Source organism: Buteo buteo, chromosome 8 (genome assembly GCF_964188355.1).
Source record: "Buteo buteo chromosome 8, bButBut1.hap1.1, whole genome shotgun sequence".
NCBI lineage: Eukaryota > Metazoa > Chordata > Aves > Accipitriformes > Accipitridae > Buteo > Buteo buteo.
The window spans coordinates 46,964,960-46,991,159 of NC_134178.1; the positions used below are offsets into that span (position 1 = coordinate 46,964,960).

The 26,200-nt window shown below is 46.4% G+C and overlaps 1 protein-coding gene across 17 annotated transcripts in view; it reads left to right on the forward strand.

Annotated features, from left to right (window-relative positions):
• The first annotated feature begins 2,726 nt into the window (after nucleotides 1–2,726).
• Nucleotides 2,727–26,200, forward strand: part of FAM131B (family with sequence similarity 131 member B) — a 90,622-nt gene continuing 67,148 nt past the window's right edge. For 12 of the 17 annotated variants that reach the window (XM_075034618.1, XM_075034617.1, XM_075034621.1 and 9 more), the window contains exons 1-6: nucleotides 2,727–3,050; nucleotides 20,498–20,607; nucleotides 22,089–22,124; nucleotides 24,623–24,712; nucleotides 25,306–25,516; nucleotides 25,824–25,967. In XM_075034618.1, coding sequence (XP_074890719.1) covers nucleotides 3,023–3,050; nucleotides 20,498–20,607; nucleotides 22,089–22,124; nucleotides 24,623–24,712; nucleotides 25,306–25,516; nucleotides 25,824–25,967 — 619 coding nt within the window. In that variant the 5' untranslated portion in view covers nucleotides 2,727–3,022. Of the gene's footprint in view, nucleotides 3,051–20,496; nucleotides 20,608–22,088; nucleotides 22,125–24,622; nucleotides 24,717–25,305; nucleotides 25,517–25,823; nucleotides 25,968–26,200 lie in introns of those variants that run through there. The other 5 variants (XM_075034630.1, XM_075034633.1, XM_075034632.1 and 2 more) reach the window with 5 other exon arrangements.

The window sequence follows — 26,200 nt, forward strand, 5'->3', positions numbered from 1 at the left end:
AAGTGATATTGATTCCAAATAAAAAAAGGAGTGAGCTTGTGGCATCAGGACATGGGAGACACCCATGAGACGGGCCAATGGTTCTGTGGAGTGAATGAATGGACACTTGGGTATAACCCCCCTCTTTTCCAGTTCTCTTTCTCGGCTGTGCATGCCTGACGCTTGCCTTGCAGCAGCATGGGTGCTTGCCAGATCCCTGTGTAAACTACCACCTCACTAAAGCAGCAGAAGACAAACCCATCAAGAACTGGAAAGCTGCTTTTCAGGCAGGGTAAGTGCTAGGACTTGCTCACCTGTCTGTGGAATCACACCCTGAGGCAGAAGTCGGAGCAGAGCGATGTAGATGATACTGTAGCTTAGTGAAAGTCAAATGTGCGCTTGCTAGGACCTGGGGTATGACTTTGAGCTTGAGACAAAGTGATAGACAAGCTAAAGCATCACGCAGGGGGAATAAAGTAATAAGAGTCAATGATGTGACCTACCTGCAATCTTCACTGGAAAGGAACCCACAGCAGAGATCACTCGCAGTGCAGAGAGGAGGTTCACAGAGGCACAGATTTAGACTGGGTGGGTGGGTGAGGGGGAGAAGGGGATTAAAATGAAACCAGAATCTCTCTGAACAGAAGAAAAGAAATTGCCCACAGCTGTGTCAGTAATACATCTTCTCAGGCTAGGATGAGATGCAAATGCCGTTTGGTGGGCTTTGCGGTGAAACAGGTCCCGAGGACAGCTGTCCTGATCAATCTGTCTACAGGAGACTGTGGATGACAACAGTTGGCTGGGCAGCCACTAACTTACAAAACATTTATCTGAGACAGGCCTTGTCTCTTCACATACCACTCCTCCCATTCCAATTTGCTTTTGTTTCCCCTTTCCCTGCATTTAGCCCTGGAAGTCAATTCGGATCTGCTTTTCAGAGATGCCAAAACCCCTCTGGTTAACATAAAGTTCCACCATATCTATGGTTTCCCAGCATTTTTACAACTTAGGTTTCAAGAGTACAGATACATTGGGGAAAAGATCTTCAGTGAGTCATTCAAAAAGACTAGATGAAACCCGAGAGGGTTGGAAATATATGGGGGAGGTAGAAGGAGAAGTGAAATGGGGAAAGAATTCTAGCTGTGGAAAAACTTCATCCTCAGCAGAGATATCCTGTGCTGTACCTGGTGAGAAGTGTTACAGCACCGGAGCAGACTCTCGCTGGCCTCAGGCACCCAGACAGGAGACCCACGATCTCTTACGCTTCAGCAGTGTCACGTTCACCGTACCTGGTAAATCTTCAGTACCATGAAAATGGGAAGAGATACAACAGCGGCATATATTCAGACACTGCTATCTGGTTTTCCGCCCCTGTCCTTCCTACACAAATTTTAGTTTGTAAACTGACTTTGCGCGAGTAGGCTTCCTGCTTATTGTTTTGGAGGGCCAGGCAAAATATGTTCTATGTGAAGTCTTTTTTATTTTCTTTTTTATTTTTTTTTTTTATTATTCCTTCCTTAGGCTGACTCTGTGAATGGGTAAATGAATGAACTTACCTATTCCCCATTACTGCTGCTAATCAGGGCTGGTCAGCTGTCTTAAGTGACTTCCCAGCAATGCAGACAAACCCTGAATTTTCCAGGCCCGAGGATGAGAACAAAATGGCTCGCCTGGGATCAGCAAAATTCAATTCGCTGTTCCTAGAGTCTGGTGGAAGGAAGCTGGTGAGATCAGCGAGGCTTTCGGGGTGAAGGAAGCACAAAGGCACGGGGAGGAACCGCCAGCGTTTCAGAGAGCCAAGGCGGCCGGAGCAGCCCGGGGGGGACCCCGCGGTGCCGGTGCCCCCGGAGGACGCTGCCTGTTGCTGCCGCGGTCCGGCGGCCAGGCAGAAGGGGGGGCCGCGACGGGCGCAGCCCCCCCGGCGCCTTCTCCCTCTGCAGAGATCCCCCCTCGCCGCCCTGCCGTGCCGTGAGAGCGGGGAAGGCCTCTACGGTCTTCCCCGCAGGGTGCAGCTGCCCGCTTTCACCCTTTCCGCGGGGCGACGGCGACGAGGCAGGGCAGCCCCGCTCGGTCCGGAGCCCCGCGGCAAGCCCCCGCTCCCCGCGGCTCCGGAGGGGACGGATCCCGGAGGGAGGGGGACGGATCCCGGAGGGAGGGGACCGCCGCCCGCCCGCTCACAGCCCGCGGCCGGGGCCGCAGCTTCCCGCAACCTCGGCGGCTCCCGCACGTCCCCGCAGGGCTGCGGCGGGGCCGCTCCCCCGGGGGGGGCCCGGCTGGGCCGGCCCGCCCGCCCCGGCTCCACCGGCAGCGAGAGCGAGGGAGCGGGCCGGGCCGGCCCCGGGGGAGGCGGCCGCTAGAGGGCCGCCGGTAATTGAGTCGGGTCGGCAAGTGTAGTTACCGGGAAACCGCGCCCGCCGCCGCCGCCTCCTCCCGCATCCCCCGCGCCCCTCGCTTCTTCTTCCGGGGACGCCTCCGCGCCCCTCGCCGCCCCCCCCGCCGCTCACCTGTACCGCTGCCCGCCCCGCTCCCCCGGCGGGCGGGCGGGGCGGAGGGGCTCCGCGCCGCCTGCCCCGCCCTGCCCCGCCCCGCCCCGCCCCGCCCCGCCCGCACCTGTCCGCCCGCCGCCGCCGCCGCCGCCGTCCCTGGCCCGGCCCGGCCTCCCCGGTCGGCGGAGGGCGGCAGCCAATCGGAGCGGCGCTGCCGGGCCGGAGCTGTTTACCCAATCTCCGCCCGCCTCCCCGTCGGGGAGCCGCCGAGGGGGGAGCGGGCGGCGGAGGCTGGGACGCGGCGGAGCGGAGCGGAACAAAGCGCGAAGGCAGATGAGGGCCCGGCCCGCGGGCTCCCCTGCCGCCCGCCTCGCCCCGGCGGGCGCTCGTACCTGACCATGACCCCGCGCCGGTCCCGGCTGGGCCGCCCCGGCGTTTCCCGCTGAAAGGGACCGGCTCCTTTCCGACCTCCCCCGCTCCCTTCCTTCCTCCCTCCTCCTCCTCCGCCTCCTGCGCTGCCGAGGCTGCCGCCTCTCCCCGGAGCCCCCGCCGGAGTGATGGGCTGCATCGGATCCCGCACCGTGGGTAAGGCGTTGGCGTTGGCGGCGCTTGCGGATGCTCGGGCGGCCGCGGCCCCCCCCGGCGCGGCGGGTGGCTGGTCGCCCCTCGCAGCCCCCCCCCCCCCGCCCTCCGGGGCCCGTCCAGCGCCATGAGCTACGCGCGACCCTTCCCCACCGTCCCCCTGCCCCGGTCCCCCGCGGAGCCCCGGCGGCCGGCCTAGGGGCTGGCTGCGGGGCATGCCCGGGGCCGGGGGGGGACACGTCTCCCCGTGTCACCCGTGGCGGAAGGTCGCGGCACATGTGGGTCAGTGCGGTGGCTCCGGAGAAGGGGGGGGGTGGGTGCGGGGCGTGCCGCCCGGAGCGGGAGCGGGATCGGGATCAGGCGGCCGCCTCCTTGGCTCGGGAGCGGTTTATTGTTATCCGAGAATACGGAACGTTTGCGTGATCCGCACGTCGTCTTCTCTTCCCCCTTCCCCCTGCCTCGACTCCAATGGAGAGCAGCAGGCAAAACTGAATCCCTGCCCTCTCGCAGAGCCATTGCGAGGGGACGCGGCGGGAGGAATCGCAGCTTTCCGCTGGGCCACGCGCATTTTACAGCAGAGGAGCCCAAGCCTTTAGGCTGTGTAACCCAGCTCTCCCCTCCTACACACATGCGGATGCTGAGGGATCCCTCGATCCCCAAGCGCAGGTCTCGACAGGTAAAAGCAGCATCCTGTGGCACACTTTCCTCCCCGCAGGAAAATTTCTTTCTGTGCAAACCACGCGTGCAGATGTCAGTTACGTGGGGAACGTGTCATTCAAGCCACCCAAACAATCTCCTCGGTTACATGGGGAAAGTGTCATTCAAGCCACCCAAACAATCTCCGAGAGAAAAAGGCAGCTCATTTGGTAGTGCGTGTCTCTCTCTCTCAAGCCTTTCCGCAAAGCACACGGGCGCTGTGGCGTCTGTGGGAAAAGGAAACCTCTGAGGGCGAGGGAGTTGAAGCACCTCCCCAGAGTAAATCTGAGGGACCCTGCCAAAGCCTGGTGCTGTGACACGTCGGGGCTCGATGGGAAGCCCTTGGTGAGCGCTTCCAGGGAACCGACTACTCCCGCAGCAGCAAACTTTAAACTACAGATGCCAGGTTCTACTTTGGGATTTAATTCTCACATCTGGCCTATGTCTCTTACCGCTCTTTAACATCCTCATGGCCTAAAGAAATCTCTTACGTCTTCTGTAATGTCCGCATGGCAAAGATCACTGCAATGTTTCCCTTAAGGTTCATCAAGCTCACCTGGGTCTGCCTATCGCCTCCCTCTCCTCCCTTTCCCGTATCCTCCACGCGTGCACACTGCCAAGGGCAGCATTATCCTGTTAGCTGGCAAATTCCCTATACCCCTTTTATCAACGTGCGGCCGAACTAGCAGCGTTAATTCTTGGTCCCTCTCCCTGCAACACTGTTCAAATAACGAACAAACACGAATCTCCTAGTATCCAGTCTCCACTCCAAAATGTGGTTAAGCTGTCGTACTTAACCACGCAGGTGTTTGTTCCTATGCATGGCAGCATTTTTGTGATGGGTGACCTGGCATCTGTGTTACAAAAAAGCCTTGCTATTGCAAATATCATTCTCATATATATATATATATTTATATATATATATTTATAAATGTCATATGGCTGTGTGGGCATAGATGAAAATATAAAAGAGCATCTATGCGTTAAAATGATGGTAGGATAATGATCATTGAAAATCCGCTTTGTCTGCAAATTGCACTCCTTAAATTTAGACCTCAGTGATACAGGTATTGGACTTTCCGTACTATATCGTGACTTTTGGTTTATGCAATATATGCTCATTCTAGATGGTGAGAGCACGGTGGACATTCGGGACATATTTATACAGTTAAGTGAGGAATTTTCCTTGGCCTCGTGTCGCGGAGGTGTGTGTTAAGGGGGATTGCACAACCGTGATTCTGATCTCTATGGGAGTCCGACATGAATGCAGTCATAGCGCCTGATGCCTGCTTCGTGTGAAACTTGGATGCTGTTTTGCTTCAGTAGGGGCTTCATCTGTTTCGAGTCCTAGAGGTTGGACTGGGCAAAGATGGGATCCTTGAGTTTTACTTGGACTCCTCGACCTAAGGAGGTTTCTTCAGAACCATTCTTACTTGGCAGCCTAGATTTTTCACTCCAGCCTTCCTGGAGTTATTGGGAGGATTCTTCAGACCTGTTTTGGGAAATCAGTGCTTTTAAGTGCTGAGCTCTAGGATGTGGTTGGAAACTAACACCCTAGCACGAGCAGAGCTTTGTGTTCTTGCTGTATAGTGTGTCTGGTTAGATTTTTGCAGAATTCCTTCAACATACAGGCTCTGTATTGCCTTCCTGAGACCAGGCAGGTCCTACAGATAGAAGAAGGGTGGTATGCTTGTATCGGTTTTACCTTGGAATTTGCATGTAGCAGATCTTGAACTCAGAATTTGGGAGGCTTTAATTAGTGATAGAAAGCTTGTAATTAGTCACATTCAGTTTATTCACCACACAAGGGCCAGCGCAGGATTGTGCCCTGAGCTTGCTCCGGGCCTTTTTCCATTCCAGTTTTAAGCAAGCCACATGATTTCTCCATCTCCCGCAGGGACGTTTTACTATGATCTAGTTAGATGTCATAGTTTGCACATGTTTAGTGATGTGCAACTTTGCATTTTCTTCCCTAAATATGACTTTTCTGGTTATTTCTCCCTGGGGAAAAGTAATTGAGAGGGTCATAACAGAGCAGCTCCATATGCATAAAATTGAAATGGAGTCATGTAACATCTTTCAGTCTTACAGAGGACACCAGAAATCACAATGGCAATGATCAGATTAGGATTTCCTAGGGTATGAAAAAAGCTGAAAAGTGATCTTAAAAGGCTAAACTGATACCCACTCACCTCTGCCACAGATGCACCCACTCACACCTCAGTGTCACACATGTGCTATGTGTTACGTGGCATGATAGCAATTACACAATGAGCAGTGCAGCTGGCTTCTGCCTCTGATAATAGCTCCAAGTCAGGTCTGTATATTGGTGATAATTACCCCATCATAGTTCCCAGAGAGCTGCTTAGTGACTCTCGTCGTAGCTGGGGCTCAGTTTCAGTGAATGCGAAGGAGGTTTTCACTGGGATTGCTGGACAGTTAAGGCTGCAAAATCCAGCTGGGAACTTGTAGATATCTGAGTGCCAACTAAACGCAAAGATCAGCTTGCTTACTGTCAGTAAGTGAATTAGCCAAATTTAAAATTTCGGGCCTGCATAGATGTCTGAATGCATTGCAAGTGTTCCTTAGACCACAGCTTAGCCATCTCCCAATATTGGCTGTTCTGACTAGTGTGACAAGATCTCTCTTAATTCCTTGAATGAATTTAAATGAATAGAAAGCTCAAGCCTATTAAGCTCAAGATTATTCTCTGTTTTTTCCAGTGATGTCTCTGATTCCTTTCATGTATTTGCACAGAAGCCTGCAGCAAACATGTTTTGTGAAGTGATAAAATGGTGGAAAAATATTCCAAGAATTTAAAAACTAATAGTACTTTTGCAGTATGGGGGAAGAGAAACTAGAGGTGCTCTTGCTGGATATCAGGAAAAGCCTTTTGGCCGTGAGGAGTGTCAAGCACTGGAAGGGCTTTCCCAGAGAGGTTGTGCAGTGTCCGTTCTTTGAGGTTTTCAAGACCAGACTGGATGAAGCCCTGAATAACCTGGTCTAACCTCATAGCTGACTCTGCTTTGAGCAGGAATTTGGACCTCAAGAGGTGCCTTCCAACCTGAATTATCCTGTGATCCTATGCTTAGGATCTAAAGCCTGGACTAGTTGCCTTTCTGAGTCAGTGTGCTGGTTTTGGCTGGGGTAATTGTCTTCATAGTAGCTGGTATGAGGCTGTGTTTTGGATTTGTGCTGGAAACAGCATTGATAACACAGGGATGTTTTCGTTACTGCTGAGCGGCGCTTACACAGAGCCAAGGGCTTTTCTGCTTCTCACCCCACCAGCAAGGAGGCGGGGGGGGGGGGGGGCACAAGAATTTGGGAGGGGACACAGCTGGGACAGCTGACCCCAACTGACCCAAGGGAGATTCCAGACCATAGGACGTCATGCTCAGCATATAGAGCTGGGGGAAGAGGAAGGACAGGGGGGATGTTCAGAGTGATGGCGTTTTGTCTTCCCAAGTAACCATTAAGGTGTGATGGAGCCCTGCTTTCCTGGAGATGGCTGAACACCCGCCTGCTGATGGGAAGTGGTGAATGAATTCTTTGCTTTGCTTGCGTGCGCAGCTCTTGCTTCACCTGTTAAACTGCCTCTATCTCAGCCCATGAGTTTGCTCACTTTTACTCTTACGATTCTCTTGCCCATCCCACCAGCGGGGAGTGAGCGAGCGGCTGTGTGGTGCTTAGTTGCCGGCTGGGGTTAAACAACAACAGTCGGGGCAGACCTGTTGCTTTGCTCCTGTTCTGCCAGAGGACCCCAGGTCTTCTCCGTGTCGTTAGTACACTCCTATACCTTCCCCCCATCACTGCTTTAACTCCTGAGAGTACCATGTGTCACAAACTCCCTCGCCATAATAACCCCAGCTGTCAGCTGAACTCCTCCCCATGTTTTTTTTGGTCTGGTAATTTTGCAAGAAACAGCTCAAGTGATAGCTGGTTTAGGCTCTTGCACAGAGGATCAGTCACTGGCCGTGTGGAATGGAAAAGGCAGTGCTCTTCATTTATCAATCTCTGGGTCAAACCTGACCTGCAAAGCCAGCTAGCTGGCTTGCTGGAGTCCCCTCTACAAGGAACGGTCGGTGTACTCTCAGAGGGAGGAGTACGTACTTTCTGTGTTGCTTTCTCACTGGATGTGCTGTACTGAGTGTAAATGAACGGCTCATGGCATCCACAGTAGGAGAAACGGAGCCAAAGACGACCCACTTCTAATCCAGCCACTTCAGATTCAGCAGAGGGGGAGCAGGATAGGAGACTGACGGGGCGGGGGGAGCAGCTGGAGCAATCCGTGAACATCCCCTTCATTTTTCTCCTTACTCATCCCCCCCCGATCTGAAGGTGTGTGGAGGGAGATCTGGTGTGGCAAGTGTAGTCTATGCACCTGGAGTGTGAGAAAGTGAGATGTCCCGTCTGCATACGTGCATCGTATCCAGGGGCCCAGTGTCCACTTCCTCCCTCCACCTTCGACGTATAAACGAGTCAGCGAAAAGCAATAAAAGAGAGGGAGAAGCCTAGGAGAGGAGATGGTAATGCAGAGGGAAACCGAGTCATGGCATTAGGGATAGATTCAGTTACTTGCATGCACACAGGTGGAAAGGGAAAGAGAAGGAGCACAGAGCTCTGTGTAGAAACCTCCATTTTATAGGCAGTGTGGGTAAATACACGAAGAAGGGCATCTGGGTATCTTGTTCCTCTCCTACCTGGGGGAGAGACAAAGGAGAACAGGGGGACAAAGGGACACCTTTCTTTCCAGATCAGACTGCTTTGTGCTTGGTCCCACTTCATTATTCCTACTTCTTCCCAGCCTGGCCTTTCTTCTCTCGATCGCTTTAAAAACTCAACTGAAGAGCTCTGGGATAAGAACTTATTTCTGCCAGTCAGGGTCTGAACAGAGGCTGTCTCCTGCACCTAGCAGCCAGTTGTGATGAAGAGTGTACAAACTGATGATCTCTGGGACGCCTCTCTCTCGTCAGGGTTATTGAAGTAGGCTAGTGGTTTCGAAGTCGTCGTGGGGACAGGGCTAATAAATAGCGTGATTGCATAAGCCTAGCTTTAAAAGGAAACCATACTAAAATCACGTGCAAGATAAGTGTATCAGCGGTGGTCTTTAGTGTAAGAAAACAGTCTTTGGCATGTTGCTGATTGACCTAAAACTACTTTGTGTGTGTGTGTGCATGTGTGGACGGCATGACAGATTTTGAGGAACAGGACTGAAGGACAACATACTGACTCTGTGAACTCTTATGGGCAGTAATGGGAGAGAATTATGAGAGAAATTACAAAGGAGCTGATGGGAAAATGGAAGTAATGAATAGTGTTTCATTGGCGTGGTAGATCTGGGAGTCTGACTTTCATAGACTGAGGTGTATTGAAGTAGAAAAAGTGAACTAATCAATACATATTTTAGACCTGCTTTCTTGGGGGGAAGTAGGAGAAAAATAGTTTTCAGCTCATTTAATAAGGATATGCTCTCCAACAGCAAACCACCATGATTTTAGACTGATACTTAAACCAGCCAATTCAAGGTAACTTGCACTCAAGTGTTTTTAAGCAGTCGGATAAAAAGTCAAAGCTTTGTTTTTCGGTAAGTTTTGAAATAGTGAGGGAGATCTGCAAGTGAAAAGCTGGGGTTTTATTACAACTTTAAAAGTAGTGTGAGATGACGTAGGTACTTAATTTTGTCAGTCTGATAAAATTCCTAATAAAATATTAGAAGGACAATATGCCAGTCAGAATGGGTTTATGCAAAACAGATCCTGTCAAGCTAACTTCATTGCATGACTCTTACGAGACTCCCTGCAGCTAAGTACTTCTGTGATAGAAGTACCTTTACCTACAATCATGGTAATGGATCTAAAATACTAGATTGGTAAAAGATAAAAACACTAATCAGTTAGCAACCAACTTAGTACCACACGATTCTTTGGTGAATAATGTATGAAAACAGTACATTTTAAGTGCATCAAAATTCAATAGATAGCAAAATAGTAACAAAGAAAGAATCATTGCTGAAAAGCTTGTTTCTTATGTGATCCCACATTTCTCAATACAGTTGTCAGTACCGTGTGATTTTAACATAGTGCTCAAAATCCTGAGGGAAATGTAAAATACTGGTAAACTTGGTAGAATCTACAAAGACTGGAAGAACTGCTAAAAATGAAAATACAAATGAAAAGGATAAATCACTGATATGGAACAGTTTGATTCATTTGGAGTACTGAATCTTGACAGACAGTGTGTGTTTCAATCTAACCAAATATGAGTGTATATACGTAATGACAGAGTGTGTACAGTATTTACAAGACCAGAGCTCTATGTTAGAAAGCAGCCACACTGAAAAAGCTTGTAGATATCTGAACAGATAATCAGTAGATCAACAGCTGCTGTTGTGATGCTGCAGCCGAAGAAGCTAATGTGGTTCTTTGATCTATTAAGAGCTGAATATTGAACAGGAGGAGAGGAGGTTATATTTTCTCTGCATTTGGCACTTGTGAAAAAAATATTTTTCATCTACTTTGTCTAATTCTATTATTATCACTTTGAGAAGTACTGCAAAACTGAAGAATGGCCAGAAAATAAACATGGAACCATGAATAAAAACTTACAGAAGAGACTCAATGACAGTCTCTAAGCGTTTGTGTGAAGAAAAAACCCCTCTGACTCTTCAACCTAGCAGAAAACAGTTAAGATGCAATGGAAGGATGGCAGATACATTCAGATTGGAAATGAGGCAAAATATTAAATGGTGAAAATACTTAACTGTTGGTATAATTTACTAGGGGTTGTACTGAGTCCTCTGTCACCTGAACACATAAAAATCAAGATGTAAAAAAAAAATAATGCCCTATTTCAAGCACAGCAACATAAAGTATAATTAACAAAGGGAATACCTTTAGCCTCTCTTACTTTAAGGAGGTCAGATTAGGTGATCAGGATGTTTCTCTGTGAGTTTAAGCCGCAAGTTCTCAAGTCCAGGAGTATACTAGACTTTTAAAGACAACGTAGTTTCTATGTCCTGGGAATATGTGGTTGTATCCACAGATGCTGATCAGACACTGCTTATGGGGAAAGGTTCAGGACAAAATTTCTTAACTAAATGGGAGAAAATAGTTTGGTGATCCAAATGGCTAGCATGTGGATTGGCGTTCCACATGGGGAAAAACAGTTTTAGGGATTATGCTACTGACCTTTTACGATCACTGGCCAGGATGGTGACAGCCAGAGGAAGATCAGAGAGGCTGTGAAGGCAGGAAACTCGGTAGTAACAGGGATTTCAGTTAACCCTGTGTGTAGGCTGGCAAATTAAATGTTTACTTCAGGAGCCATTCAAAGAGCCTGTAAAAGGCAAGTAACTTGCCTTGTGCAATGATTAGGAGGAATTAGTGCATGATGTTACTACTAAAGAGGCTTCAGGTGACTCGGAGAGATTAAGACCATAGCAGAACAACCCCCCTCTGCCCCACCGCCAACCTCAAAAAACCAAAGAACAATTTTGTATCTGTTCATTGTGCAACAAGTTGTGGAATTTTATCCTGTGGAACTTTTCCTTGTTGGGGATGTGTCAGAGGATCAGCTTCAGATCAAAGCCTCAGTAAATAAGGTTGTAGAGCAGATAGACAAAAGACTGACAAGTCATCAGATGGTATTCATGCAAGACTTCTGGAGAAATTTGAGGCTGAAAGAGCTGAACTACTGATTATGATTTGTAATGCCTTCCAATTACTTTGGTACAAGAAGATTGGAAGGTAGCTAATGTGATAGCAGTTTTTAAAATGATTTTGAGATCTGGGAAACTATAGGCTAGCAAACAAGATACGCCTAGCAGGCAAGCTAATAAACATTACTCTAAAGAACAGACTTAGTGCATGCATGGGCAAATAAGGTATACTGAGGAAGCGTTAATGCTACTGTTGTTGAGCGATATCACACCTTACAAGTCTTAGAAGGGGTCAGCAAGCGTATTGGCAGAGGAGATCCAATGGCTATAGTTTACTTGGATTTGCAAAGCACATTTGTAAAGGTCACTCACCCCAGGCTGTTAAAGACATGAATCTGCTGTTCAATGAAAGTGAAGTTCCTGAAATTACTAAGTAGCTGGGTAAAGATAGGAAACAAAGATGAGCATGAAATGGTCAGTTTTCACAGGGATATTTTTTCAGATTTGTGCATATCCATTAATGATATGAAAAAGGAGGGGGTAAGTAATGAGGTAACCAAGTATGATAAATGACAGTAATCATTTGGGGGAGCAAACAAAAAGCTCTGTACAGAGATTTGCAAAGGATTTCACAATATCAAATGACTAGGTGTTAAAATTATGGGTGAAATTTGATGTAGATAAATGTAAAATGATGCACACAGGCAAAGCAATTCTAGTGTTACATTTGCAGTGATGGAGGTTCTGGGTTTACTATTTCCATGCAAGAATGAGATCTTGGGGTTATAATGAGTAGCTTAATTCTCAGTAGCAGTAAAAATGCCAATCAAATGTTAGTAATTGGGAAAAGAACAGAGAATAAAATGAGAAACAGCATTATGTTATGCATAAATCCAGAGAATGTCCCTTGGGGAGCTGTGGATGTACAAGAAGATTCCCGATGTTGAACGATAAAGGACTCTTTGGCTCTCCATGCCATGTCCTGCCTCCGCTGTCCGGATGGGGACTCTGGCAGAGGGAGTTGTCCTTTGCAGCCCCGCAGGAGAGGGCTGATGGGAAACACCAGCCTCTTCAGGGCGAACAAGGGGAGGATAATGAGAAGAGCAGCATTGGGAAAAGGGGTGGGACAGAAGTTGGTGTCACCTCTACACCCAGCATCTGGAGGAGCTTGAGGAGAATGAAGAGCCCCTCACCGAGAGCCCGTTACCCGTTGTCTCCCACGGAGCGGCTTGTGTTGCCAGGAAGAAAACCATGCCAGAAGATGGCCTGGGGCATCACCGCCTCTGGAGACGCCCACGCTTTGGCTTTTGGGGAGGTGGTGAGAGGGAGGCAGCAGTCTCGGTGCCTCCTGGCTGGCTCTGACCATTGCTGCTGTTCCAAAACCAGATGCATGATGGGGACTGTGGCCGAGCGCGCGATGGCTGTGGTGGAGAAGGGTGTAGCCACCTGGTTGTATGCTCTGGGGCTGCCAGAGTGATGCCCCACAGCTGAGGGGGGACAGGTAAGGAGAGTGGAGTCTGGAGCTGACGGGCTGCCGCTGCTCCCACGTGCTGGTGTTTTGAACAGGCTCTTGTTCTGCTGCTTCCTCGGACTTGTCCTGCTGGCTGGGGGACGGTAGTGGGTCTGAAGGTGCAGCGGCGGAGTCTCGCCTTGGCCTGTCGTCATCACCTTGGCAGCGGTGCTGCCCACCCCGCGGAGAGGGACCAAGAGCATCCCTGGGGTGAGAAAGGTGCATTGTGATCTGCCGGTTGACTCCCGAGGAGTATTTGGGTTGGTTCTTCTTCCTCGCTGGTAGAGGTGAAACTATGGGACGGAGATGTCACAGCTAATGGTATTCTTATGCTCTAGGATAGTGCCCATGTGACGCGCTGGCCACAGAGATTAAAATTTAAACACATATGGAGAGCAGCATATGAAATTGCCTGCTGCATATTACTTCTGTAACGTTGGCTATAGCCCAGCAAAAAAGGCCTGCTACCTTGGTTCACATTGACGTTTTCATACTTACTGTACTGAATGAGGCCCCTGGGGACACATTCTCTGCACTTCAGAGAAGCAGTGAAGAATGAGGATAAACCCATTGCCGCTGTTCATGCTGGCTGACACTTGTTCTGCAAATGAGGCAGGGCTTTGAGATTTTTTAAAAAAATTGTGTTAATTGGATGTGTTTCGTTTTGCAGTACCTCCTTAGCTTAAATGATGTGGCTGCTTCTCAGAACAGAACTGCCTGTGTCTAACATTAGGCTCTCTGTACATCTCCTTTGAGTTGCAAGGACATGATATGCAGTAGCCTTTAGTATTGGTTTGAAAGTGTTTCCAGTCAAGAAGAAAAATGTTGGTGTTGGAGCTTTGTTCATTAATTCTAGTTCCTAAACAGCTCTAAAAAGGGACCTACCTGCACGAAAAGGCAGAATGGTCTGGAAAAGAATTTAATTACCCAAATCCAAAGGACAGATTCTGAGAACTGCCCATCTGATTCCTAATCTTACAGCCATCTCAAAGCTGTAGGTGTTTTAATTTTTGATCAAAAATTTTAAAGACAGCTGTTTTGTGGAGACCAAGACATTTCTCTGCTTTGGTGAGCACCAAACTATTCAGCCCTGTCTCATCCATGAAAACAGACTTTTTTCTGTTCATCTTCCACAAGTGATTCTGTTGGTAGGTGCCAATGGCAGCTAACTAATTTCTATGTTTCCTCATGCAGTACGAGCTAGAATACTTACGCAGTTATGTGAATAACTCAGGTTAATCGATTTCTCAGTTTTACCTGGGAGAATTTGAACATTTCCATCTGAGGGTCACCTTGGGGACAGTTCACCTGACAGAGGTTTATTCCTTTCCTTGACGTTGACCTTTTGGCTGGCTTCGAATGGCTCTCTGTAAAGCATGCAGGGAAGGAAAAGGTTTCTATGATTTTGCTATCCATCCAGCTTCAGCTGCTTTTATTTCAACCACATTTGACAGGACATGATGATGTTGTGTTTGACAGAGACACTACACTCCCACGAGTATCATGAAAATTGATATCAGGGAAAGAACAATTTAAAGACGGATCATAATTACTGCAATTACATTTGCTGTTTTCTTAGTTGTTCAGGGAAAAGAAGGGAATGGAAAAGAATAATTGAACCATTTACTCTAAATACTGGTCTTTACCAACATTAATATTGGCTACCAATATCGACTGATAATGTTTCTACTCTGCTGGGAAGTAGAACTTGAGAAACAGAAGGAAGTTTGCTAACAGTGGCTAATAGCAGTACTGGAAATTCTCTGTTTAGTTAATATGTTGTTTCTTATGCTAATTGGCATGACACATCAGAAAGCAATTGACACAAAAACATGTTTGGTATATGGTTGTCCTGGTTTCAGCTGGGACAGAGTTAATTTTCTTCTTAGTAGCTGGCACAGTGTGTTTTGGATTTAGTGTGAGAATAATGTTGGTAACACACTGATATTTTTGTTGCTAAGTAGCACTTACCTAAGTTAAGGATTTTTCAGTTCCCCATGCTCTGCCAACAAGCAGGTGTACAAGAAGCTGGGAGGGAGCATGGCCAGCACAGCTGACCCCAACTAGCCAAAGGGATATTCCATGCCATAGAACGTCATGCTCGGTGTATAAACCAGGGGGAGTTGGCCAGGAGGGGCAGGTTGCTGCTTGGGCGTCGGTCAGTGGGTGGTGAGCAATTGTATTGTGCATCACTTGTCTTTTCTTGGGGTTTATTTCTCTCCTTTTTTTTTTTCTTGTGATATTCCTTTTCATTGCAATTATTATTATCGTTGTTATTATTTTTAATTATTTCTTATTGTTATTATTTTACTTCAGTTATTAAACCGTTCTTATCTCAACCCATGAGTTTTACTTCTTTTTTTTTTATTCTCCTCCCCAACCCACTGGGTGGGGGGAAAGTCAGTGAGTGGCTGTGTGGTGCTTAGTTGCTGGCTGGGGTTAAACCATGGCAATGGTGTACATATTCACCAACATTATGTCAGGAGGCAAAAACCAGAATTTAAGACTCTAAAACTGTATTCAACTACTTAGTGTAGAATAAAATAGAGAAGACAAAAAAAAACCATCTAGGGAAGATGTTTAGCATCCAGCACAGAAGTTACAGCAAAATAGATTATTAAAGGCTTCTGCATAGTTGCAGATGCCTGATTCAGGCATTTACCTTGTTAAATGAACAAAATACAGGCACAGATACCAAATACGGTATCAACGAATACACACTGGTAATAGGAATTGAGAAAATGTCAAGAGGAAACCCAAGGTGAAGGGCCTTGTTTACATTAAGTAGTAAGTAATTCAAAACAAGGTGAATTTCCTATGATCACAGAAATGCAAAGAAACTGAAAATATGTCCAACTAAGAAATTCTGTGTCTCTGTGATAAATTAAAGTATGTGGCAAAATGAGCTACTGAAGTAGGAAAAAGGTAGTAATATTAGATCAGCAAGGTGGGATACAGTCATCCAGATAGCTTCTTGGATTTTTCCAGTGCATTCGTCAAAATGGTCATTATTTCGTATTGCTTGGGAATGTTTAGTACAGACATTTTCTAATTTCTGAGAGTCCAAAGTTATGATGCTAAAAAAAAAAAAGTGTGGAAAAGGGTTTTCTCTTTCCCCCATCTCTTTTCCTCTTTAAATGTTTTTCCTCATTATTATTTAGAAAGGCCTGACTTAAAAATAAATCTTGATTTTTACCTTAACAGTAGTGTAGCAGAAAGAGGGATGATATTTTTTTCCCAAAGGCTTAGAGGACTTGAGTTGGAACATTACTTCAGTTGTGGTGGAGACATCTTTTTCTGATGAGTGTTTGTCAGAGGTTTTTTTATCAAATTTGTGTTAAAAATACAAAGCAACCATGATCTGCAGACAGTGTGGCTTAATGTATTTATGTATTTCAGCTGCTTTGGTTTTATCTCACTGCTTCATATAATTAGCTTCCTACTTGTTCTTCAGTCATCTACTGAGTTTTCCAGAGCAAGGATGGAATTTATGATGTTAAAAAAAAACCCAAACAAGTAATAAATTTAAAAAAAAAAAATCAAGAAATGTTTAAAAAGTTCAATGAAAATGAAAGCCTTCTGTATCGTTTCTATACATACCATACAGAAACAATGACAAAGAAATCAGAAACCCAGTTATCTTTCAACTTTCATCATCTCATTTCAGAACATTTCAATGAGAAATTCAGTAGCATGTGTTTGTAAAAATCCTGCTTTAAAATTAGCTTTATGACCCACTCATGTTTTAAAATGCTTATCAGCTCTATATGGAGAGGAGCAAATACTGTTCTGTAAGAGGTGATTGATGGTAGAATTACAAATGGAATAGTCATGATGATTAGCAGAAGCTGGAATGGAAGATGGATAAGAGAAAAGAAATTACATTGGAGAAGAAACATATTGTTACAAAAGAAAAAACCATACTAATTGAAGGGAGAAAGAGGTTGACGAGGTTGGATAAAAACAGTACTAAAATATAATGTACTGCTTTCAGTTTTTCTTTTCCCACTTCATTGTCCATACTTCTTTCTGATTTTCCATGTTTCTTTCCTTCCATCTGTCAGAGCAGAACTCGATCTTTCATGCCTGTGGATTAATGTTGCTCTTGCTATTTCTAGCAGAAAAGAAAAAACCCCACTAACCTCTGTCCAGCTTTCAATAACAGGAAGTAACACTGCCCCAGGCCCAAAGCCAATTAGAACCCAGAGATTTTCTTCTCAACCAAAGTGCGTGATGTTGTAACTCTTCAGCAGATATTGCTGCATTTAAAAGCATTTAACAGACATTAAAGAATTATTTTCTCCCAATGTATTTCTTTCTTTCTTAGTACCTGTGAAACTGTTTAGACCAAGAATTTTCAATAATTGTTCAGTCTTTATGACTATAGTGCATGCGAGATCACATATTCTCTTCCCTTGTCTGGGTAGATGAGATATTTCAGCTGGAGAAAAACAGCAATAAATCAGTTTTATAGGCCTTTAATTCTACTGTTATGGAACAGGTGTGGACGTTGAGACAAATAATTGTTTGATATTAATGTTCTTCAACCATTTGATGCCACCATCTGCCAGAAACAATATCAATATTTTCCACGGTCTAACACTTCATGGAAACCGTCAGCGGGCTAGCAGATTTGAGAGCAAAGGTTGAGCGTCATTTGCCAAACTTCGGGGCTGTCGAGTCGCGCGTGCTGGGCGTCGGACTCCCGAGGCTGGTCTCTCTCTGTGGCTGGGGGGTCTTGGCGGCGCGTTGGCAGAGCGGTGCCGCAGCCTGGCTCGTACTGCGTGCCAGCACGTCTCTCGAGGCTTACCGAAGGGCCGCAGCACCGCGCTCAGAAGCAGCTGAGAGTGCAGGAGAAGGACCTAGGGTAAATGGGAACGAACCGGGCATGGCGCCGCTACCTGTGCTGAGGGCTTCTGCGCAGCTGCCTTCTGCTGTGGAGAGGTGGCATCCCTCCAGCGTGCCCGTCTCGGTCAGCCCTGCGGCAGGACTGCCCCAGCCCTCCCCTCCGAGCGTGAAGGTTGCAGACAGAGGGAAGGGGCAGGGGCTGCCTCTACCGCGAGAGGCAACCGGATCCCAGCGCGCCGGGGCAGGTCCCGCTCTGCTCTCCGCTCCGGCTACATCCGACCGCTGTCGACCCCTCGGCTCACCCCCGTCGCAGCCAGGCCCTCCGCTCCTTCTTGTACCTGCCGTCTCCGGATTTGCGCTTCCTGGCGGCGCCCCTTTCTTCTCGTTCCCCTTTCCCCATACGGGACTATGCCTAGTCCCGTACCCCCAGGTAGTAACTGCCCCCTCAGTTATGAAGCTCTCCCCCTGACCGGTCTCGACGGGCTTTCCCCTGGACCCTGGGGCTGAGGCTCTCCTGGAACAGCCCTGGCAGGGGCCTGGACATGGTGTCCCTTCTTGTGAGTCCATAATTTGGGTTCCCGCCTGCCATCGTGCCCCTGTGCTCCTCGAGACGGGCCTTTGGCGGGCCGATGGCTTCTGGGGTGGGCCTGGGAGCGGCTGCTGTCGTCCCCCTGTGCCCCTTTTTGGGTCTGCGGATGAGCTTTTGGCACACAACCCAACGTTATGCCCTGCGAAGGGAGATGGGAGCCAAACGATCTGACCGGAGCTTAGCACAAATGCAGCTCTATGCTCATAGGTTATGAACTGATCGTGGTTAGTGGCGATCACAATTAGAAATAAATAACTGAGCTCAGTAAGGCCAAACGCGTGCACGTGCTCGTCAAGAAAATCGGTCAACGCAATCGTGAAGGGTGGTCTTTGTCGTGCTTGTAATAGTCATGTCCTGCTTCCTCCTGAAGTCTGGCTGTGTCTGACCTCTGTGCTCACCTTTGTAACATACAGTACAGGAATCTCCTTTTAAGTTCCCTGAGTTGCAGGGACTTTACTCAGCCCAGTCAGAGGCATATGGGGGAACGCTATTAAAGCACTTGCTTCTAATTATCCTGATGAACAGAAACATACTTCAAGTGTGAAGGGGAAAATATGCCTTGGTTCTTTCAGACATCTTGCACAGCAGGAAATGATGAGATATGAAGGTGCGGTGGACACCAACTCAAATAGCATTTGCTTTCTGCTGGTTTTCATCTCACCATGTTTGGCCTTGTTAAGGGACGAAATTATTTTTTTGCGTTTTGAATTCTAGCTGATGAGTGCCTCAGGCTTCCTACCCAAAAGTGCCTGCATGCCTCCCGCAGGTCTGTGTAGGGTGGAGCACAGCATCTCTTGCCTGTCAGAAGATTTCTACCCGGGAAGTGCAGTGACGAGCCAGTCTAAACATGCCAGAGCTGCTAGAATGAGCAAGGGGCTTTGCATATGCCTGTGGAGGAAAAATTTCCTATAAAGAGAAAATAAAAAGCTAATGAAAATAGAACCATTCACATTCAATGGCATGTATTTCAAATAGACTAGATATTGCTGAATTGATCCCAGGAATAGTTGATCGTTTTGGGACCTGTATTTCTTGCCAGGTTTGAAAAGGCTCAGGTTTAAACACAGTACAACCTTTCCTCCATAACATGGGAGCAAATAACTTTTAACAGAGTTTGAGGATGGCGCAAAGGCTGAAGGTACAGTAAATTGCTAACTGGGCAGAGCAGTCGCACAGAGCAGTCCTGGTTACTTGGCTGACTATTTAAAGTGTGCTACTTTGCATTTAGTTTCACTTTTATTACAATTTAATATTATTTAATACTCTTATTTTTAATCTTAATTCATTACTTTTATAATTTCTATTTTGTTATTAATATTTAATTTTACTTGATCCTTTAAGTTGTATTAAAATGCATCTAAAATCAAGTGGCACAGACTCTGCTTTTGAATGGGTGACAATCCCAGAAAGCTGTGCAAAGTGCATAGGGATCTGAGTGAACAAACAGCTGAATGTGAAAATCTACTGGGAGGTTATGGCACAGTGGGTTAATGTGAAGAGAAGCAGCAAGTAACTTTAGTTTTACATACATTACTGTGAATGCTTTTATAGCCGCATTTTGAAGAACTGAAGAATGTGAGACTTTTTTAAAAAGAGACACAGATTTATTACGGGGACTGGAAAAATTCTACAGTAAGAAACCTAAAGATCTCAGTCTGTTTAGTTTGTCAGGAAGAAAGGCAAGTGTATGAATAACTTTCCTGAAATGTAATGGCAGGTATTAAAAAGGACTTTAATCTTGCTGAGAACAGCAAAGCGAGGGCACCAGCAGCTCTAAGTTGATGTCAGACCAATTCAAATTGTAAAGGAAAAATGCCTTTTTAAGCGATGATGGTTTAATATTGGAACAGGATATCAAAAGAATTGGTCCTTCCTCAGTCACACATCATGGCTAGATGCTTTTTTCCTGTGCTTTAGCCAAGCATACATTGTGCTTGAGAAAAACACAAATACTGGTCTTCATATGGAGATAACTGTGAAATATAATAGTTGATGATGTACAGGTGGTCTGATTAAAAACGGAAGGTCTGGTTTAAGGCTATTGAGGCCTTAAACCCAGTGATTCTCCTGTATGTGGAGCTGAGTTGGCTTAAGACTGCTGGAATGAATTGTAGTGGCATTCGGAAGCCTGACTAGATGTGTTCCCACAGGAAACGAGGTGATTGCAGTAGACTGGAAGGGACTGAAAGATGTGGACCAAATCAATATGGACAGCACCAGTTCACTGCATGGCAGCAGCTTCCATCGACCTTCCACTGAGGTGAGTGCCTGTCCCAGACCCACTTGCCCAGAGGGATCAGAAAGTTCAGTTCTTTCTGAGTTCAGAAATGGGTGTTGTGCATCACTGAGGCATCATCTGGGAGAGGACCAGAATACCAGCGTGCACCCCAGGATCAGACTTTCATACCTGTGCAGTTTGGCTTGCATTGAATAGAGTTGAGTCACTCCCTGCACAATATCCGTAGTGAGTAAGAATCTGCAAATGAAAAGTGCTTTTAACCACTCATGACTGGAGGGGAACAGAACGTGGAAAAAACTGTGGCAGTTCTGACAAGCCTATAGGTCTGCATTCCTTGAATAATGGATTCATTGAAATGTCCAGGGCTATGTCTGTCCCAGCTTCTGCAGCACAGCCATAAAATCTTCTGAAGAAACACTTTTGTCTCCATTTTGATTTTTAGGGATGCATTCACTAGTAACTCACTGCCAATTGATTTACCATGAAGTATCTCAAGGGCTGGTTCATTTGCTGTTCTGAATTATTGCAGCTTCTGCAATCTTAGATTCCTGAATTTTCAGCTCTATAAGGTTCCGGGTATGCAGTCATGGTTAATAAAAAGATCAAAGCTATTTTAAACACATAATATTTGAGGAATCACAAATAATGTTCACAAATAACATTAACAAATAACAGACAGTTTGCAAAACCTTACAAAATGCTAATGTATAGGTATTTTTATTTCCTTATTATACCTTGCTGGCTTGGAATGTAATTTCAATAAACTTGGAGTTGTGTGGAATCCTGGCAGAGATTGTGGGGCCCAACCTTGTATGGAAAATTCAGTTAAATCAAATGCAGCTCTAAAAGTCAATGAGCATAAACTATACCTCAGTGAACATTTTGATTTATGTGAGTGGATACCATAGGTGTAACTGATACATCTAAATTTTCTTGAGCGTCCACATCCCCAAAACCAAGATGTTGAGATGTGAGTCCTCCCAGCCAAAGGAGATGCACTATGAATTGGTACTGTAATGGCTGATATGGGAAAGGGATCTAGTGTGCAAGGGGAAAGTGGGTCAGAGTGGACAAACTGAAAGACTGCAAGAGAAAATAATTTCAGCAGAAAATAATCCTGTAACTTCCTGTATTACACTGAGAATACATAGGTAGTGTAGCTCCTCCTTGTGTTAGCCTCAAAGCGATGCAGCTCCCACGCAGGGGTGCCAGCATTGCAATGTTGGCATAAGAGCTGTTAGAAGGGAAGCCTTATGAAAAGGCGTTTGTTTTTCTCTCTCTTACTCTCTATATCATCCTGTTCTCTATTGTACCTTCAAGCCCCGTGATACCTACAGACACCATAATCAACAGCAGGGAGTGAAACCAGCTTGAAAGACGCAAGTTTTTTAATATATCAGATAAAGCAGTGGCTGTCAATTATGGCAAACTACTAGAGAGATGCATGGCTCTGTGCGACTTGTTTGTTACACTAACATGATGTCCTTCTTTGCTTTCTTTAGCAAACACGGACAGATTTCTCCTGGGATGGTATCAATGTGAGTATGCGCCACACCACTGTTCAAATTCCTAGTCGTAGGAAGACCAGGTTTTTTCTGCCATTGGATGCAGCGGAGACCAGAATGGACACATGATTGAAAGTCTGTAGTGCCACTGAAATTCTGGGAATTGTCCATGATTCAGGGGATGGTGATGAATTTTTGTTTGCCTCTGGGTCTTTTGCTGTCTGGCAGGTATTTAGATCTGCAGGTGGCTATTAAATTGTCTTTGTCCTCTTTGGGACAAATGCGTGTCATTTCATGTGTTCTATTTTTGAGATTTCTGGGCACTGCTAGATAAAAAAGGTGTCTGTCCAGCATGTTTAAAAAATCAGTAGTCTTTGATTAGAGCATCATTTGTTCTTCTCCAGGAGTTTGGGAGAAACGTATCCCTCATTTTCAGCTGCATGCAGAAGTAAAATAATTCTTGATGTCCCTTGGGGGAGATGGTCAGTACCAGCTAACTTTGGTTAACAAGTGGAAGAAGAAACAAGCAAACATTTTAACAACACATGTTCCTTGTTGCTCTTAATACCTCTGCCATGAATAAATATGGTTTTATTTTCTTCTTTTTCACCGATGCAAAAACAGCATCCTGAAAAGGGAATAATGCATGTTTGTGCTACCAGGCTATTTTTTCTGCTCGTAAGGTTTAAAAAATGTGTTCACGTAAACTAGCTTGATAGTTTTGTACATTTGGAAAGGCAGGATTAGAAGCTCTGTTTTTTGGCCGTATAAGCATTGTCAAATCCCAGGTACTTTCAAAACTTTTAAATGGCTGTCATTTTCTGGTTCTCTGTGGTTTTAAAGCACTTGGGACACTGAATATCAAGGGGACATATTTTTAACTAACCCTCACCCTACTGACATCTCTTTTGTTGTGGCACTTATGGCTTGGGATCTTTTGCCTAGGCTCAGTTAGAGAAACAAATTGTGCAGAAAAAAATGGTGCATGCAGCAACTGCCTAGAAGAAATCTGTCAGGTTTTTTTCCTCACTGCACCTCCGTCTAGCTGAAAGCAAGGTACACAAACTCATGTTTCCTTCAAGATAGTAGAAGACAGTTTCCTTACTTGCAGTTTCCCATTTTCCAACCCATTCTGAATCCACGGAGCTCTTTCATAATGCAGCTCTTTCTCAGTGTAATTCCATAGATCTTTGGTATCAAAGCTGGCTCATGAATTTCCTTCCCTTCCCATTCATTCCTGCCTTCATGTCGTAGCACTCCAACCTCGTAGTGGTAGACACCTTCAGTTTACTCTCTTTTCTGCACCATTTCCATGAGGTGGCTCACAGCACAGCCGAACAGGCAGGAGTGACCAGTGGGAGCATTGATGGACATTCTTCAAAGGAAATGCGTCGTGGAACAAGGGCTGTGTTCTCACTTTTTACTGTTCTTCCCCTGCTTTCTGATTTCTTCAGCTCACATGTTACACACAGACATTTCTGGCTCCAAAGTTACAGGATGCCTTAGCTGCTGCGTTTACACTCAGTTTCCAGAGAAACTCACCTCTCGTATTTTGGCAATTGACTGGGATTATATGCAGTTCAACATCCTTACAATGCCTGCCTTCGCCTGCAACTTTTTGTCTGCCCAGTTATTGCTCTGCTCACTTTTTTGTGAGATTTGTGCCGATGACCAAATGCTTGCTTCATGATTTAAAATTTCCAGTGTCATGGTCACTACTTTTGAGTATCTTTGTGTTTGAAACATGCTGGACTTGATTTCCAGAGAGTTTGAAATGAAGAGCAGAAGCAATGCTTGTTTAGCCCTTGTGAAAATTGACCTTCATATGCAATGCCTGGCATGTCTGAAGAAGCCTGATGAATTCATCTTGAGGGATTGTGTTTTATGGTGATGTTTGTGACTGCTGCCTGTCCCAATAGTTTCCTGTCCTTGTTATTCAGGGACTGAGGATGAACATAGAGAATAGACTGAAGGGAATTAAGCAAAACTGTACACCTCATTTCTTTACAGGCAGTTGTAGGTGCTTGAAACAGGATGCATCACTGATACAGTCATGTTCATTTTATTAAGACCATATGAGAAAAAATGAAAACCAAAAGGAACATATAAAAATTAATGTCTGTAATATGATGCATATGCGATGCATTACTGTGTCTTGCCTATCACATTGTCAGCTCCCCATTGCAAGCTCCCTCAATTGTCCATCAGCCATGTCTTTCATCTCCAACAAAGAGTTGGGAACAGTGCAGCATGTCTGTGGAGGACTGGCAGCAGCCAAAGGGAGGCTTCTCACAGCCGGCTTCTGCCTCTCCCACTGACCTTGCCTCACTCAGTCCCAATGCTGCGCAATATCCAGTCCTGGTTAAATAGCCTCTAATTTTTCCTTCCCTTCTTTTGTTCTTTTTCTTGTTGCTTGCTTCTGCTCCTCATCTTCTCCCTACCTTCTGGAATCCTTATACTGATTTCTCACTTCAGTTCACTTCCTTTTCTCCTTCCTGTATATCATTTCTTCATATTCTCTCTCTTTTCAGCTCTCCATGGAAGATACGACCTCCATCCTCCCCAAGCTGAAACGCAACTCCAATGCTTATGGGATTGGGGCTTTGGCTAAGTCATCTTTCTCTGGTGAGGTCCTCAAAATTTGGGTTTCTCCTTGGCAGCTTCTCTCCACAGGCCTTTGTGCCTTTTCCCGTATCTCTCTGTTGCTCTCCCAACTGCTCCTTTCTGACTCCTGCCTTTCAAGGCCTTAGAGGAGTTTCCACCACCGTGGTTCTAGACACAGAAATCTCTTAGCTGTTGCCTTTTCAAAGAAAAGATTTGCCTTACTCCTGTTGGCTTCTCACCGTGCGCCCCAGCTCACACACCTTCAATTGCTTCCCCTCAAACAGTCTTGGGTTTAACCCCATTTTCTGTTTCTTAGTGTGTTCACTTCCAGGCTTCATCCTTCATGCCCAGCTCTGTCCTAAATGGATTCTAGGCAAGGAAGGAAATGGTCTTTCATACTTGGGGTTTCCCTTTTCCCCCCTTCTGAGAGCCAGCCCAAGGGAAGATGGAGAAACTCTCCTGGAGAGTGATAGAGTGAAAGGTGGGAGACACTCAACCCCAGGCCTGAACCCTGTCAGGAAAGGAGGGGAGAAGCTCCACTTCCAAGAGAGGTAAACAGCACGACAGACAACCCTGGAGCTGTATAATAGCCCCTCCTTGTTTTCTAATGTCTGGCCCCTTAGGGATATCTCGCAGCATGAAGGACCACGTCACAAAGCCAACGGCCATGGGCCAAGGCCGTGTGGCTCACATGATTGAATGGCAAGGCTGGGGCAAAGGAAACAGCCAGCAGCAGCAGCACACGCATGAGACGGCACGCAAAGACGCCGATGCCTACTCAGACCTGAGCGATGGTGAAAAGGAGGCCCGGTTCCTTGCAGGTAGCGCTTTTTGGTGCGTGGGTTGGATTGGGTGGGATGTCCCAGAGCAGAATCCCCGAGAGACCAAAGTGCAGGAACCTGGGAAGCACACTCAGGAGAGCCTGTGGGAGGTTCACGTGGGCGAAGGAGAGAGGGACTGTGGTTGGAGTCTTGCCCATGGAATGCAGAGTGGAGGTTGTGGGTGGTGGGTGTTGCTGAGATAGGACAAGAGTGGGACAGTGTGACCAAGAGATGAGGTTAAAGAGGGTGGTGAGAAGTGGAAACTTTCACACATCCCTGCTTCCCCTCCCTGTCTTCTTTGGCATAGGAGTGATGGAGCAATTCGCTATTTCTGAGGCAACTCTCATGGCCTGGTCCTCCATGGATGGTGAGGATGTGAGTGTAAACTCAAATCAGGAGAACCCAGCAGGCAACTACTCCGAGAACTATCAGGAGCTAATGGAGAGCCAAGGTGAGCTCCAGTGCCTCTTGCTAATCTTGAAACACCCTTTTCTGCTCTTGTTATCATGTTGCTCTCTTTCCCTCTACATTGTTTTATTCTGTAGCCTCAATTTTGGGGATTGGGATCTAGCGGAGGCATCACCTATTTGTGGAGCTGTCCAAGGAATCTAAGCTTAACAGGGAGGCTCCAAAGCCCAGTTCCTTTGCCTTTTTTGGGCACAACTGTGGAAAGCCACCAGCTCT